Source organism: Convolutriloba macropyga, chromosome 7 (assembly GCF_964194025.1).
Source record: "Convolutriloba macropyga chromosome 7, txConMacr16.3, whole genome shotgun sequence".
NCBI lineage: Eukaryota > Metazoa > Xenacoelomorpha > Acoela > Convolutidae > Convolutriloba > Convolutriloba macropyga.
In genome coordinates this window covers 59,156,244-59,172,625 of record NC_134474.1, presented here as the reverse complement: position 1 = coordinate 59,172,625, position 16,382 = coordinate 59,156,244, and the positions used below count along the sequence as shown (strand labels likewise).

The 16,382-nt window shown below is 36.8% G+C and overlaps 1 protein-coding gene across 1 annotated transcript in view; it reads right to left on the bottom strand.

The window, feature by feature from the left end:
* The window catches only part of LOC142343087 (uncharacterized), a 183,819-nt gene that overhangs the window by 18,427 nt on the left and 149,010 nt on the right, over positions 1–16,382 (bottom strand). Inside the window, exons 11-13 of the mRNA XM_075394773.1 lie at positions 10,579–10,731; positions 9,500–10,057; positions 3,630–4,196 (exon numbers count right to left, since the gene is read on the bottom strand). Of these exons, the coding sequence (XP_075250888.1) occupies positions 3,630–4,196; positions 9,500–10,057; positions 10,579–10,731 (1,278 nt within the window). The remainder of the gene's footprint in view (positions 1–3,629; positions 4,197–9,499; positions 10,058–10,578; positions 10,732–16,382) is intronic.

Below are 16,382 nucleotides of genomic sequence, written 5' to 3'. Positions count from 1 at the left end.
GAGAGAGAGAGAGAGAGAGAGAGAGAACGTGAAAGAGATAAAACGTGAACGAGAAAGAGAACGAAAGAAACCCTGGCCGACAGAGAGAGAAAGAGAGCTAGGACTGATTATCCATGATGGGATTCGACTCAGCAACTTCTAGTTTTCTAGCCTTGTTAGTAAATCAATCAAACAGAAAACTGAAAAAGACAAATATTGATCACTATTCCAATAACTCTACAAACTACGCCGCAGCTTATTATCGCAACTTGGAGGAGGTACCAGGGACCCTGGTGCCGGAAAAAAATTTTAAAAAAACCAAAATATTCAAAAAACTTGAAAAAATACTTTTCTGAAAAATTGCTTAAATTCGTGATATTGAAATCTTGAAAAACATTCCATTACATCTAAAAACCATGTGTCAAAATATTATCCAACCCTAGAGGAGGTTCCGCGGCTCTTGAGGCTGGAGAAACCTAATAATTGACAAAAAAAATTAAAAAACAAAAATTTTCCAGTATTTTACTACCAAACCCTAACGGTGGTTTTCTGACCCCAGAGGCTAAAATTTGTGATATTAAAAAGTTGAAAAATATTCCATGGCCAATAAAAATTTGTCAGTAACTTATTATCAAACCCCTAAGGAAGTTTTCTGCTCGCTGGGTCTGGAAAAACCTAAATTGCACGTTTTGTCAAAAAAAGCTAAAATTCGTGATGTTAAAGGGCTGATGCTATGGCTGATAAAAATTCGTTCAGCTGCTGACACTTTTTAATGAGAGAGAAATTGCGATCACGCAAAACGAAAAAGTCAAAGGCGCAAAAATCACTCAAAAAAAAGAGGAGCAAAAATTTTGCACAAAAAGACCAACACATTTACAATAATTGCTCCAAATTTTATTCGAGTGCAGTTACCAATAGCATTAGGAAGGATATAATTTTGTTACTAGGGTAGTGAATACGAAAGTTTCTTGGAAAAAAGATAATTTAGCATTCAAGAAAAGCTGACTCGAGATGTAACAGACAATCAGAGGCAAGCAAAAACACCAAAAAATGTAAAAAACTTTAAGTCCGCTAAATAGACTTGAAATAGCCTTAAACTTAGTTGCTTATGTGTTTTGAAACAACTTTGAACTACCAAATTCTAAGCAGGAATCCGGCAAGTTCGAAAGCGGTTTAATTCTGTGTATGTTTATTCTGTCATTTGGTATCAGTTTGAGAACGAATTTATTATTATTATTGACGAATTGAACTCAAAAAACAACATTCAAAAAACGTGAAAATTGCATTAATCGTTGCCCATGTCTTGATAGTTGTGTTCACAACCAATTTTTTCTTTCTAAAGTCTACTCAAGAAATAAATTACACGCTAACAGAAATCCGGTTGGACATGCCAGACACAAATAGAGGCAAAAAACTAACTTCAAAACTAACTTCGTGCCGAATAAAGGTACAACTGTGTTCTAAAAAAATGTAACATTTAACCAAAGCAAAGGCTTCAACAAAACTAAATTTAAACAAATGACAAAACTGAACATATCTCAAAAGACATGCGTCTAAAAAACGTAGCCAACAAAAGTCAGAAGAACTGCTCTCGGACAACTAATTTAAAACATAGCAGGCAAATTGTCGGAAAATAGCCTCCATTGACGCGCTTGATGCACATCGGGATTGAAACAGAAAGAAACGAATAGACAAATTGACCGAACTTATTTCTATTTTTTCAGTGTCAAAAAATGTTCTAATTCGGAGTGCATACTCAATTAAGCTTCTAAAATGAAAGCTAAAAAGCTTAATACCAATGTCAATTAGCAAACACTTTATCGAACTTCGATAAACTAATTCACAATGACTTAATGAACGGGATTCATCGGTTTATCCCGTCTCATTTGATTTTGCTCTTCTGACCGTATTCACTGTCTAGCGTAATTCATTGAGTAAATGGATTTAAAAACCATTCAGTAGAAAAAATGAGTGAGGTAAGTCAGAAGTCAAACGTGAAAGTTGTGATTTATGTAAAACAAAAAACGTGATGAAAAGATAAAGAAAATTTAAAAACATAGCTGGCAGATTTCCAGAAAATAGCCGCAATAGATTCGTAGATCGGTAGTCTAAAAAACAGTAAAAAAGACAGGCCAAAAAAAATTCGTCTTTTCATTGAAGGCTGATCTGTTATATTTTGATTTAAAAATCTGTATAAATTATTGCTGCTTCTATTAGCTGATCTCAAATAACCTTCATTTAGAGTGACACACACCCATTTGACCTTGTCTCTTTGAATTAAAGTAAATAAAAGTCAATTTCAAAGTGAGGAAGTCATTTTTGAGAGTGAGGTAAGTCAAGTGTGACCAAAAATTTAATCACGCGCATGAACAAAAAAACTCGCTCCACTAAGAGCGAAAAATGACGTCACGCATGCAATTCAGTTGAAATTGCATGAACGAAAGAACAAAAAGTGGCTGTGACGTCATATGGTCTTAACAAAAATCATGACGACGAAATAAAAAAACCAAGAGAAGGCCAATATTAGCCCAGGCTATCGCTGTGCGGCTATTAAAAAGGAGAGCGCCTAAATAATAGCCGTGGAGAGGCTGACGGCGTCTATTAAAAAATTACACCAATAGCGGTGTGCTTTGCAGTTGACTGTTGGTAGTGAACTTCCGCCACTTGAGTTCAGCTGCTGAAACTACGAAATGAGAGATAAATTTAGATCATTTAGAGAAATTTAGCAAAAAAGAAAACATCAAGGGCGCAAAGTCACCCGAAAAGCCAAAACGGTCAAGCAAAAATTTTGCATTAAAAAAGACCGACACTTTTGGAATAGTTGCTTCAAACTTTGTTCGAAAGCAAATAGGCATTTTGACAAACGCAATTTTAAGACTCATTTAACTAAAAACTTTTTCAAAACTTCAGGAAAAAGACCTTTTGTTTATAAGTGCACAAATATCCGACCAGTGTGGGATTGGAACCTCAACCTCCGGAATACTCAATAGAAGAATTCACCAGTCGGCTATCAGTCAGTTGTGCTTTTCTATGCTACGATGGCTTTTAATTTTGCTACAAAATTTACTTTGGAGTGAGAGCAACCGAGATCACTCGAAAATGAAGAAAAGCGTGAAAAATAATTTGCGAAGTAAAGAAATGTTCTAAAACAAAAGCTCAAAAATTTTTAAGCAAAAGTTTTTGCAAAAGAAAGACGCATGTTTACAATAATTGCATCAAACTTCGTTCGAGAGCAGCAATTAATCACCAACAAAATACAATTCTCTGGATAGTGAAAAGTTACTAGATCAATAATAGCCGGCTGAGATGACTGCGGCCATTAAAAGATGAAAAACAAACACAAACACGTTTTTTTCGGTTATAATGAAGCCAAAACATTTCTTCATTTAGTAGCAATTACACTTTTACTCGGAGAAGAAGTAGAAACCACGCTTTTACTCGGAGAAAAAGAAAAATGGTTAAGCAAAAATTTTTGCAAAAAAATACACACGTTTAAATAAACAGCAATTAATCACCAACAAAATACAATTCTCAGGGTGGTAAAAAATTACTAGATCAATTAGAGCCGGCTGAAAAGATGACGGCGGCTATTAAAAGAAGAAAAACGAACACGATATTTTTCGGTTATAATGACGCCAAAAAATTCCTACCTTTAGTAGCAGCCACGCTTTTACTCGGAGAAGAAGTTGCTATGGGGTTTTTTACTGCAAGCACTTGTTTCTCGGGAGCGTCAACACGAGAATCCGAGAGATTGTCGTCACTATTTTCAATCTCGTTGTCACTCGAGTCACTTTTATCTGAGAGGTTCGACTTGACCTTAGGCGGGTCATCTGTCAATTTTTTGCCACCTGAAGTTCCAGAGTGTGATTTCTTGTTGCCGCCGGTGATTTCAGGCGGTTTTTCGACGTCACGCAGCGTTTTTCCTTTACTAACGTTGCTTTTCTCTTTGGACGGCACACGTTCGGAAGATTTAATCGAAGGATTAGTCGATGATATCGGCTTCTTGTCCTGACTTTTACTGCTCGATTGAGTTTTCTCGCTCCCCGACTCAGGTTTAATTTTAGCTGCTTTAGGGTCGCTCTTTGAGGACTGTGTTTTGTCACTTGCGTTGGTACTGGTGCTTTTCTTGTGATGACGTTTAGTGCTTCGCTTAGGCGGTGTCTCTTCTTGGTCGTCCATGGCACTTGAATCTGAGTCGTTGGAACTGCTGGAGTCATCTAAAATTAGTAGCACAATAAAATTCATTAACTATCAGTAAATAATTATATAACTGACGGCCATCGGCGAAATGATCCGGGAGGGGAGGGGGTTTTTTGCAGGTTCAAACCAACAAAATTCGAAAATTGATCTATTGATCTTCATACCCTAAAGTTATGCAGGCTCAGCAGCTGCAAACTAAAAAAACCATTTTAGGGCATAGTCTTGCAACTGTTTGAAAATAACTATCCGGTCGCATCTGGGGTATTCATAATTAAAATTGGACTCACAAAATTACTCTCAGAAATCAGTCTACATCGGACCCATTAAATTACTGAAAATTGAAATACGAAGCATATCATAAAGCACGCAATAATAACTAACCAAATATTCCTCCTAGACAAAATCAGCAATCGAACTCATAGTCTTCTCATTAGGATGTTAAAATCAAGTACAATTATTTGTTCAAACCAAAAAAATAAAAAAATTTTAAACGATCAACTTTCACTAAAGTAAACTTCAACTAAATTTTTGATGTAAATATGATTTAAGCTTAATAACGACATGCATACATTGGGTTACTACTAACTAAACAATAATATCTAGACAACAAGAAGAAGTACTACCGAACTATATATGTCTAAATTCTGCAGTACAACTAACCTCATTCTCCATTACTCGGTACAACATTTGTCGAAATGGGACAGCACGCCTTAAGTCGACCATCTTCACTCATATTCAAAATAATTTTTAAAAAATTAAGCGACTTTTAACTCATTTGGTTCTAAACTAAATGAGACACAAAGACGAAAATTTGTTTTTTGCCATAGATTTATTTTCAATTTAGAGAACAGCGTATGCTGACAATAGGAAAACCTGATTGAAGATTGAAATTTTCCATATCCCGTCAAAGAAAAGTAGCGGTATTTACTCTACCAACGAAAATGCCTTAAACTACTTACATTCTGTTAAGGGCACGCTGACTTTTAGTCGATTATTGTAAGAAAAGCCGGCAAAATCGACAGAACATAATCATCTCAAAACCTGACGGAAGTAGTTGACTTCCTGAAAAAACAATTTAATTGCAACAACACAAGAAAAACCAAGAATTAATTTTAATTTCAATAACATTACGAAATCATAATGGTCCTAAGAACACCCCAATCGCAACACATGTTAATCACACATTAAGCCGGTAAGTATGCCTATAGCCGAAAAAAGCCCGAGAGATACTTTGTTAGACCTAACTGACCAATAAAAAACCATTGGTTTAATTTTATAAAATCTGAAAATTTGAAAACGTAAGTAGCAAAATAAGTGGACGCTTTCAAGCAAAACGGAGAAAGAATCATAGGGTTTAAAAAATGAAAAAAGTCCCAAATTTTGAGACTTTGTCGTAGCTAAAATATTCCAAATAGGCTTGCAGCTGAAAAAACAAAAAAGCTGACCTGAAAGCTAACACCAAGCCAAGATGAGCAGAAACAACATTTTTCAAAAAAAAACTCTTGCACCTGTTGAACGGTTTGATGTAAAGATCAAACTAAGAATACGACTACCTAACAGTATCAAGTAATAGTTAGTGTTGGTCGCACAAAAACATTATGAAGATCGAGCATCTTCGAGCAAAAAAATTGCTCTCATTTAATGAAAATTGTCAAAATTTTAACAGCAATTCTAGGGTCCTTTAAACGATGTGTTGACAGCAACCAAAACTTAGCGTCAGTACAATGACTCGAAAAAATTCGCTTAGGATTATCAAGAAAACATGGGATAAAAAAATTCTGGTTAAATTGTAGTTTTACTTTGATTTATCATAACTAATAGAGCACCATGACTCCTCATAAAAAACGAAGAGCGTATAATTAGTAGCCTTTGAGAGCCTGGCGGTGGCTATTGATAAACATAGCTGGCAGATTTCCCAAAAATCACCGCAATGACTTTGTAGATCTGCAGTCTCAAATAGTTTAAACATAACCGACTAACGTCGGGCGAATTGCTCTCAAACGACCGGCGAGCGGTTGGCTTGGTCAGTAGCTAGCCACGGGGGGGGGGGGGTGCACCGGGGGCTGATGGGGGCAGCACTGGGTGGGGGGGGGCAAAAGCGCGGTGGGGGGGGGGTGGAGCCAATAGTGGGGGTGGGGGGTCAACAAAGGGGGGGGGGGTGTCAACCTCTAAGAACCGCCCCTCACACCATAAGTATAAGTATAAGTCTCCAAGACTGTTTGAGCTGAAACAGACCTGAAAGGCTCTAAGCCCGCTGGGCGCTACCTGTTTATCCCGTTTTTGAGGACGAAAACTCAAAAGCGTCAGACGAAAAATTGGTCAAGCGAAAAATCGCATTAAAAAAAAGACCGACAGGACTAATATAATTGCTACAAACTTCGTTTGAGAGCAATTAAAAAACAACAGACCGGAACAACAACTTCTTTATTAATTGCTGAGATGTTACATCTGGATTAAGAACCTGTTTAAATTATTGCGGCTTCTAATAGCTGCTGTCAGATAAAGAGAGGGAGTTAACCTTATCTCCTTAACTTGAAGGAAAGAAAAGTCAGTTTGAAAGCGAGGAACGTCATTTTTGAGAGCGAGGTAAGCTTCATGTGACCAAAAACTTACATGAAAAAGAAACGCATACACGGTTTATGAAACACGACGTCACGCGTGTAAATCAGTTTAAACTGCACGAATAAATGCACAAAAAGCAAAAATGAAGTCCTGATTTGTAATCTAAAGAATTGTCTGAAACCAGAATCTGACTATAAAAAACATCAGAAACACTACTCTCAATGTGAAGGACGACCAAAAAGTTGACTAAAAAGATTCGAAGCGGAAGACCAAAAAAGCACAAAAGAACACCGATACCTAAACAAAGTTGCAACACAATTTATCTGAGATCAAATAATATTAGTAGAAATTGAAGTAGATTTCAAGAAAATTTAGAACAAATAAATAAAACAATTGATTCCAAGATTCCCGGTTGTGATTAAAATATAAAAAATTAAAAAATTTTTTTTCAAAAAAAAAATTCTCGAGTGTGCGCCTACTTGCCTAGATTTTGTACCAGACCTAATCCTGTTTTATACTGACAGAACACAGGGACTAGCAGCAAAACTCATCAGCATTATATATGGCAACTAAAACTTATAAGAATAAAGTTCTGGCAGCGGATATCTAAACATGGGCTTTATGGCCTTATTAAGTTTCTATCATTTATTCGTTTCTCAATATTCACTTTCTTCATTTCAAATTGCTTTACTCAGCACCTGCTATTTAGAAACACACAGAGCAGAATGAGGGATGAATGAAACAATTCTAGAGAAGTTAAAAACATTATATTTCAATGACTAAAGAGAAACTCGACTTAAAAATGACTAAAATTGATTCGAAATAGCACTTAGAGAAAAAATAAAAACAAAGTCGAGAAAAACAATAAAAACAAAAACACACTGAAATTAAGTCTTCGCGATAATTTTAGTACTCTGAATACTTGAAAGATTCCTAAAACCAGCTTAGGTTTTCAACAAAAAATAATGGAACAATGGGCATTACCTGTTTAAACCGTTTAAGATCAAAGTCATGGAAAAATCTTTATAAAATGCAGAGTACCAATACAATCCAAGATGTTTGCATTATAAACAGGAGAGCCCCTAAAAACAGCCAAGGAGAGGCTGAATAGTACTATAGCCCATTCAAACATCACCATTAAAAAGTTAAAACCAAAAAACATAACCAAACAACGTCCGGAGAAAAGCTCTCAAACAACCGGCGAGCAGATGTCTTCGGTAGTACCCAGCTGCGGCTCAGAAATGCAAGCATTGCGAGGGGGTGGGGGTTAACTGATTGGGGGCGTAGGGTCAGGAGGACTCGCCAGGGAGGGGGTCCACGACGCCAGATGGAGGATGGCGGACTGGGGTGAGTGGGGGAGGGCGAGTTGTTTAGACAAATAAATGATTTCGGTACTGAAAACTAGTTTCAATGCCTAATTTAGTTCCTCCGTAATTGTATAAAATAATACAAACATAACGTCGGGCAAATTGGTCTCAAACAACGGGCGAGCGGTTGGTTTTGTTAGTACCCAGCTGGATGCTTAGAGATACTTGCATTGGGCGAGGGGTGCGGGTAGCGTAAAAAAGGGGATCCAGCTATTGGGGGGTCAAGCGATTAGGGCAGAACTAGGGGTGTCTTGCGGGTGATTGGGAGGGGTGAGGTTATTGAGTGGGGTGACTGGGGGTCAAACTTTCACGATTAATAACCACCCTTCACACCCCAACATTGTTTCCTCAAAGCAGTTTTGGTGAGTCGAATTCTCCGAGACTGGTAAAATGCTCTGAAATAACTTAATGCCCTCCGGTCTTTGCCTTTTAATCCCATTTTCGAGGACAAAAAAATCAAAAGGGTAGCACGAAGAATCGCTTACGCAAAAAATGACCACTGGACTAATATAATCGCTACTAAATTTTTAGAGCAACAATAAAACAGCTTGAATTGAAAAAGCCGCACGTGATTTAAAATTTTTGCTGGCTGAGAGAAAAATCTTGTACCCCTCAATTTCTCGAAAACAGCAGTAAGAAAAAAAAACAACTCTTTTCGCTCCACTCTCGAATTGTGTAGTGAAACCACTTTAAATTTTTTCACGAATTTCATTTCCTGCTCCAAATTTTTCCAGTAAAACTGATCTAAGAAATAAAATCGACTAACGTCGGGCGAATTGCTCTCAAACGACCGGCGAGCGGTTGGCTTCGATAGTAGGCAGCTGGGGTTTAGAGATGCTAGCATTATGGGTTGTGAGCGGAGTTGGGGGTAGGCGTTGGGGGGTTCAATCGATGGGGGGGGGCAGGATTGTGGGAGAGCTGTTCGAGAGGGGGGTCGAGATCGCCACGTTGGCGGAGGGTGGTCTGGGACGGGTGGGTGTGGTGGGAGAGTGACTAGGGGTCAAACTTTTCAGACTAAGAACCGCCCTTCACACCCAACAATTGTCTCCTCAAAACAGTTTTGGCGAATCGAATTCTCAGAGCCTGGTAAAAAAATGCTCTAAAGAATTTAATGCCCTCCAGGCGATACCTGTTTATCCCGTTTTTGTGGACAAAAAGTTATATGGGTCCGACGAAAAACCGGCCAAGCAAAAAATCGCCTAAAAAGACCACAGGACTCAAATAATTGCTACAAACTTCGTTTGAGAGCAATTAAAAACACTTTTCCAATACTCCTCGACAAGTTCTAGAAGATGCCAAAAAGTTGCTACAATAACCGGATGAAAAGACTAAGGCAGTCATTAAGAATTGCTGCAAACTTCATTTGAGAGCAATTAAAACCAGCAGCTTACCACTGGAGCTGTCAGAACTGCTACTCATACTACTATCACTCTCGGAGGCTTGTCTCTTCTTCATGTCTTTCTCTTTTTTCGGCATCTTCTTCTCGGGAACAGTCTCTTGTTTCTTTTTCTTCACCACTGCACTCTTCCCGCCAACTATTTCCTCGTTTTCTTGCTTGACCACATTATCAGGAACGGTGACTTCTTTTTGTTTCTCTGGTTCCTTTTTCTTTGGCTTTTCTCGACGAGGCTCAAAATCCATCTCACTTGAACTGCTATCTTCATCTTCAAGTTCTCTCATAAAATTACTTTTGAAAGCTGAAGTTCCCGATCCATTCAAATTCCCCGCAGCAATCGTACCTGTAGTTGTCGATGCTTCCACGGCATTGGGAGCTTTCAACTCCCCAAGTTCTGGGTCAGCTGAGGCCTCCTGTTTTATCGGGAGAGTATTTTCCTCAACTGATGTCGGTGGTGGTGGTGCCTTTTTAGGAGGCACATCAGCAGCGCTACTCTGGTCCGATCTGGAAGAATGTGAGCTAGAACCGCGATGGGAAGAATCGCGGTTCGCTTCTAAAATAGAAAGATTGTTACGCATAGGTTACGCGCATTGCTCGTAAATTACTGAAAAATCGTAGTTTTTAGAAAAAACGTTAAAGATTCCGATACCTTGTACTTTCCTCCTACATTACGAACCAGCGCCTTATCAAATAGAATATAATGACTATTGTGCTATTGTGGAATTTGGTGACCAAGACATTATTAATTTCGTTTCTTTCGCCATATTCTAAAACGCAAGCCGCAAACTAATGTATAAAATATGTTTTGTCTAAGGGGTGAAACCGACCAAATGATCGTACCAAATAATTAGGGGCGCCGGGTTTAATTTCAAATAAAAACGTTACAATTTCCAAATGATTGAGAAAAAAACATTGCAAAATCTAGGATTTTTTCCAATTTTTTCAGCATTTGTTTGTTGCCTTAACTGATATAGATGGATGAAGAACACCAAATATGAAGCACGACAGCCCAATCATGTTTTGACCAAAATTACAAAATTAAGCACAACTATTCCTAAATTAACTTAGACTCACTTTTATCCTTCTTTTTCTTCACAGCTTTCTCCTCGGCATCAGTGATGGAAGATGTGATTGCATTGCTACTATTGGTGCTGCTGTTCTTGGCGGCAACATCTGATGACGATTTGCTCTTTGTCAACGAACCAGAAGAAGATACCAAGCTTGGACCTAAACGCAAACTTCAGCTATTTACGAAGTAAACAACGTAAAACATAGCCGTCATGTAGCCAGAAAATAACTGCAATATATTTGTAGACTGTAGTATAAAAACCAAAAAATAAGATCTAAGAAACATTTTTCTGTCTTAACATTGCTGTGATGTCTTAAACTTGTGTAGACTTAGACGCGTTAATTGTAACGCCTACTCTAATATAAATTTTGAGAGTCAGAAAGATTCATTTAAAGAGTGAGGCAATTCATGCCTGACCAAAAATTCATTCACATGAACCGTACAAAATTCATTAACCGTACAATAAGCGACCTTCCAATAACTCTTCTCTAGAGAAGTTAAGATGTTATTTTTCTTTCTTAAGTTTTTGAACAACACGTGGCACGGAAAAAAACAACAACTAGAACAAGGGAAAATACGTAAATTGAAAAAAAAACAAAGAAAAAACAAAAAAAAATCAATTATTCATTATAAACAAGACCAAAATAGCAGAAATAGGTAGAACTTCTTTAAAAAACATAGCCGGGAGATTGCCGGAAAATAGCCGCGATAGACGCTTGTGGCCTTCCATGAATTGAAACAACTAAAGAAACAAGATAGGCAGATTGACCAGAAGTCCATTAGTAGACCACTAGAATTTTTGGGTTAGATACGTACTGTCAATTTTTAGACCGTTCTGACACATACGGTCTATAAGAAAAAGCTCTAAAAGAGCTTTCTCAATAATGATATTCCAAATCAAAAACTCAAGACCAATACTAAAGAATTAGGGCATAAAATTTTGGCACCACTTAGATGCACACTATTTATCTTTAACTAGTAAATGTTCATAACAATTTCATAAGTGAATTCAGAAATCATTTTTTTAGTGAGGTAAGTCACGCAATTGACCTAAAAGCAGAAAAGAGGTCACGGTAAGACGAAACAATGACCTAAAGCAGAAATGACGTCACGGTAAGACGCAAAAACAATTTGTTAGACAAAGTAAAAAAAGGAGCGCAATAATAGCAGCCTGGAATTACTGACGCGGCTATTAATAAACATAGCTGGCAGATTGCCAGAAAACAGCTGCAATATCTTCGTAGATCTGCAGTTTCAAAAAGAGAGTAAAAAACAGAACAAAGAAGTTTCTTTTAGTTTAATGCTGAGATCTTATTTTTTGATAAGGAATCTGTTTAACTAACAGATTCTCTCCACAAACCTTCATTTAAAGTGAAAAGCACTCACTTGACCTTATCTCTTTGGAATAAAGCAAAGATAAGTCAATTTCAGAGTCAGGAAGTCATTTTTGAGAGCGAATAACTTAATCACGCGTGACCAAAAACATAATCACGCAAATGAACAAAAAACACACTCCCATAAGAGTAACAAATGACATCACGCACGCAATTCACAACAAATGGATTGAACGAATGAACAAAAAGCAGATTTGATTGTGACATTATATGGTCAAACCAAAAGTCTTGACGACGATTTGATAAAACATAACCGAATAAACGACGGAAGAGTTGCTCTAAAACGACCAGTGGGAGCGCTGATCAATTGCAGCCTGCTTCAGTCGGTGGGGTGGGGGCAAAATGGGACTACGAAGTTCAATAGCGGGTTTCAAATAACCGCATTAGAGGTTAATACACACAACTATTAAGATTCAAAGTACAAAATGGCACCAATTTCTGCGCACTTTTTATCTGCCTTTGAGTAATAAATTGCCGCCAGCTAAGTTCAGCTGCTTGAAGTTGTGATTGAGAGGGAATTTTAGATCACGCAAAACGCAAATAGTCAAGGACTCAAAAAAGTCAGACCGGTCAAGCAGAAATTTTGCACAAAAAAGACACACATTTACATTAATTGCTTCTCTACGAGAGCTAATAAACATAGCAGGACAAGACCTTGAAATACAATCCAAAGAATTGAACCAACTTATGAACTGACAATTAATTCCATCGCATTAGTAGGCCAAACATAACCGAATAACGTCGGGCGAATTGCTCTCAAACAACCAGCCAGCGGTTCGCTTTGATAGTAGCTAGCAACGGTTCAGTGACGCCGGCTCTAGCTTGATTCGACTCTGCAACTTTCAGTTTTCTAGCCTTGTTAGTAAAAAAAAAATCAAATTCCTGACATTTTTAAAATTTGCAAAATAATGAAAAATTTTTAAAAAAGCTTCCACTTTTTGCAGTGAAACTGTTCAAAACATTTTTTTGTCTCTGGAGTTATGCCAAATAACCTATCTGAAAGACTCGAAAAGCTTCGTTGGCCAGTAATGGTCGTTAAACACAAAAAAAGGACAAACTATATTGAAAAATTTCTGAAGCAATTACAAATTTTAACAATATCTTGCTGAATGTCAAGATACTAACATCTTAACAACTTTTTCACTGTCTCATGAGACTATCCATTAACCCTATTCAAGCTTTAAATAGTTTCACTGGCTCATAAAGAACCATAAACTTGGAACATGATAATAATTTTGAAAATTTGAAAAAAAAATTATCAAAGAACTGCTAAAGCTGGCTTCATTAAAATATTGTTACTCATTCCATTAGATCTAGAAACTATGCGACAGCTTATTATCACGCCTTGGAGAAGATCCCTACGACCCTGGTGCAAGAAAAAATGACAAAAGTTCAAAAAGATTACAAAAACTTAAAAAAACTTTCAAATATTTTCTAAAAATTGCTGATATTAAATTCTTGAAAAACATCCCATTACATTTAGAAGCCATGAAGTAGCCTATAATCAATTCCGGGAGGAGATTATGTGGCTCTTGAGGCTAGAGAAGCCTAAGAAATGACAAAAATCTTCAAAAAACTTGTAAAAAACTGCAAGTTGCAAAAAAACTGTTAAAAATTGTGATAATAAAAGTTGAAAACTAATCCATGACCAAATAAGATTTTCCCGTAACTTATTATCAAACCCTAACGGAGATTTTCTGTCAGGCTGAAAAATTTGAAAAAAGACTAAATGTCAAAAATTTGAAAAAAACACCAAATTTTTATGGAAAAAAATGCTAAAATTCGTGGTTGAAATCTTGAAAAGTATTCCATTACAATTAGAAACTATACACCAACTTATTTTCAAAACCTAGAGGAGGTCCCTTGGCCCTTGAGGCCAGAGAAACCTAAAAACTGACAAAATTTTCAAAAAAACTTGAAAAAAAATGCAGTTTTTTCAAAAAAAAATGCTAAAGTTTGTCATATTTAAAAATTGACAACTAAACCATGGCAAATAAAATTTTTTCAGTAACTTATTATCAAACCTTATTATCAAACCCAAAGACATTTTCTGGCCCCTGCATCTGTCAAAAAATTGAAAAAAACTGCACGTTTTGTCAAGAAAAGGCTAAATTTCGTGATGTTGAAATGCTGAAACCATTCCGCTACCACTAGAAGCTAGGTATTCTATTAGTAATCTCTTATAAAATTCTAGAGGAAGTTCCTGGACACCTAGGAACTAAAAATCTCAAAATGACAAAAATTTTCAAAAAACTTTTCAAAATTAGTATAAAATTGCGGGGTTTTTAGCGATCTTTTGATCGTCAGTAGCCACGGGGGAAGGGGTGGGGGGTGCACCGGAGGGCTTATGGGGAGAGAGGGGGAGAACAACAGTGGAGTGGGCGTAACAACGTGGTGGGGGGGTGTTGGAGCAATAGTGGGGGGTCAACAGTGGGGTTGTCTTCCACCTCTAAGAACCGCCCTTCACACCATAAATTTAAGTCTCCAAAAACAGTTTGAGCTAAAACAGAGCTGAAAGGCTCTAAGAGCACTTAATGCCCGCTGGGCGCTACCTGTTTATCCAGTTTTTGAGGACGAAAAGTGAAAAGCGTCAGACGAAAAATCGGTCAAGCAAAAAATCGCATAAAATAAGACCGACAGGTCAAGTATAATTGCTAAAAACTTCGTTTGAGAGCAATTAATAAGAACTGTTAGTTTTGATATTATTGAGGCAAAACAACAAGTCCTCAAGAACTACAATCAGGAACAAAAACTAACTTTAATTTTTTGGAGAGACGGTGTCAAAATCAAACAAATTCTATGGACACAAGCAACCAATTATTTTGTTAATTACTCATTATCAACCTGTAATTAAATTTCAATGAAACCTGTACCTAATGATCTTCAATGACACGACAACAACAGAAAATCAACCCTGACCAAAAACTTAATCACGCAAATGAACAAAAAACTCGCTCCAATAAATAAGAGTGAAAAAGGACGTGAAGAACGAAATTCAGTTGATATTGCATACACGAAAGAATAAAAAGCGGATTTGAAGTGATTGTGACCAATTTGTGCAAACAAATCCGCTACAATTTTTTGAAGGCAAAGTGTGTAAAAGTCAGAGAAAGCAACAGCTATAGACCGATAAAATTATTTCGAGTAATTTAATCCTAATTGGCAACCGATGAGACATGTCGTTAATGAGATTGAGGAACAAGACGGCAATGAGCACAACAAGTACTAGCAAAACTTAAACTCATCGATATTTTTAGAAACGAACGGCGTATATGTCACAAAAAGCAATAGCTTCGAACTGAAAAGATCATTTGCAATAATAAAAGCTTTCCTAGCAACCAAAGGGGCCTGCCAATAATGATACTAAGCAACAAGACAACAAAGCTAATAATAAAATAGAAAAAACATAGAAAGCTTACGCTTTGAACACAAAAAACTAAATCGATTAAATTTTCCCGGATTAGAAATCGATGAGACCTTTACCTAAAGAGATTTAATGATAAAACAACAACAAATTCTAGCAAAATTGAAAAATTCCCACAAAATTTTGGAGAAGTAGTGACAAAGTCATGAAAATTGCTATCTATTAACTCGAACCAGTAATTAGATTCTTTCATCTCATTAGCAGCCAATTATACCATTCATTGATGATACACAAGATAAGACAACAGATCTTTTCTAAAAAAAAATTGGGCAAAGTCAAAAATTCCCTAATATTTTTTAACAGCAAAAAGTCAAAAAAGTTTCAGCTGCCCCTTGATGAATGCAATCAATTGCAATTAGGGGCAATTAGGACACATATGTATCAAATTAAAAGCACTCAAGGAGAAAAAACACTGAAAACAGGAGTCAAGTTGACGCAAGTGAAAAAAATCCGGTTCAGAAAATTAAAAACACCAATTTCTCACTCCACTTGAAAAGTAGTTGAGAAAAAAATCTCGCCTTAAAACTACTCCCTTCACTTCAGCGTGACTAAAATCACTACTCTACATTGATTTCTAACTGAGGTGAAAAAAAACGAAAAAAGCGTGCACAGATCTTTAAAAAAGGCAGCGCACCAATACAATACAAATACTTTGCATTGTAAAAAACCAAGAGACGGCCGATAATAGCCCCAGCTCTCGCTGTGCGGCTATTAAACGATTTAAATTGCAATGAAATAGCAATCATATGAAAAGGCAACAAAATCTACCACAAACTATTCTCTTACGAAAAACAAAGGTTCACTAAAGGCTCTGGAAATGTGAAGAAGAACACAAAAACCACTGAACACAAGTGTTTAAAATTGTCTCAAAATTGATCCAGAAGTTTCGCATATGCTACAAAATGGCAAATAAAAACCCACAATCGTACAATTACATCTCATCTTGTGCGCAAATAATCATTTGGGCCGATTGAAGTTAAGTTAAACATAA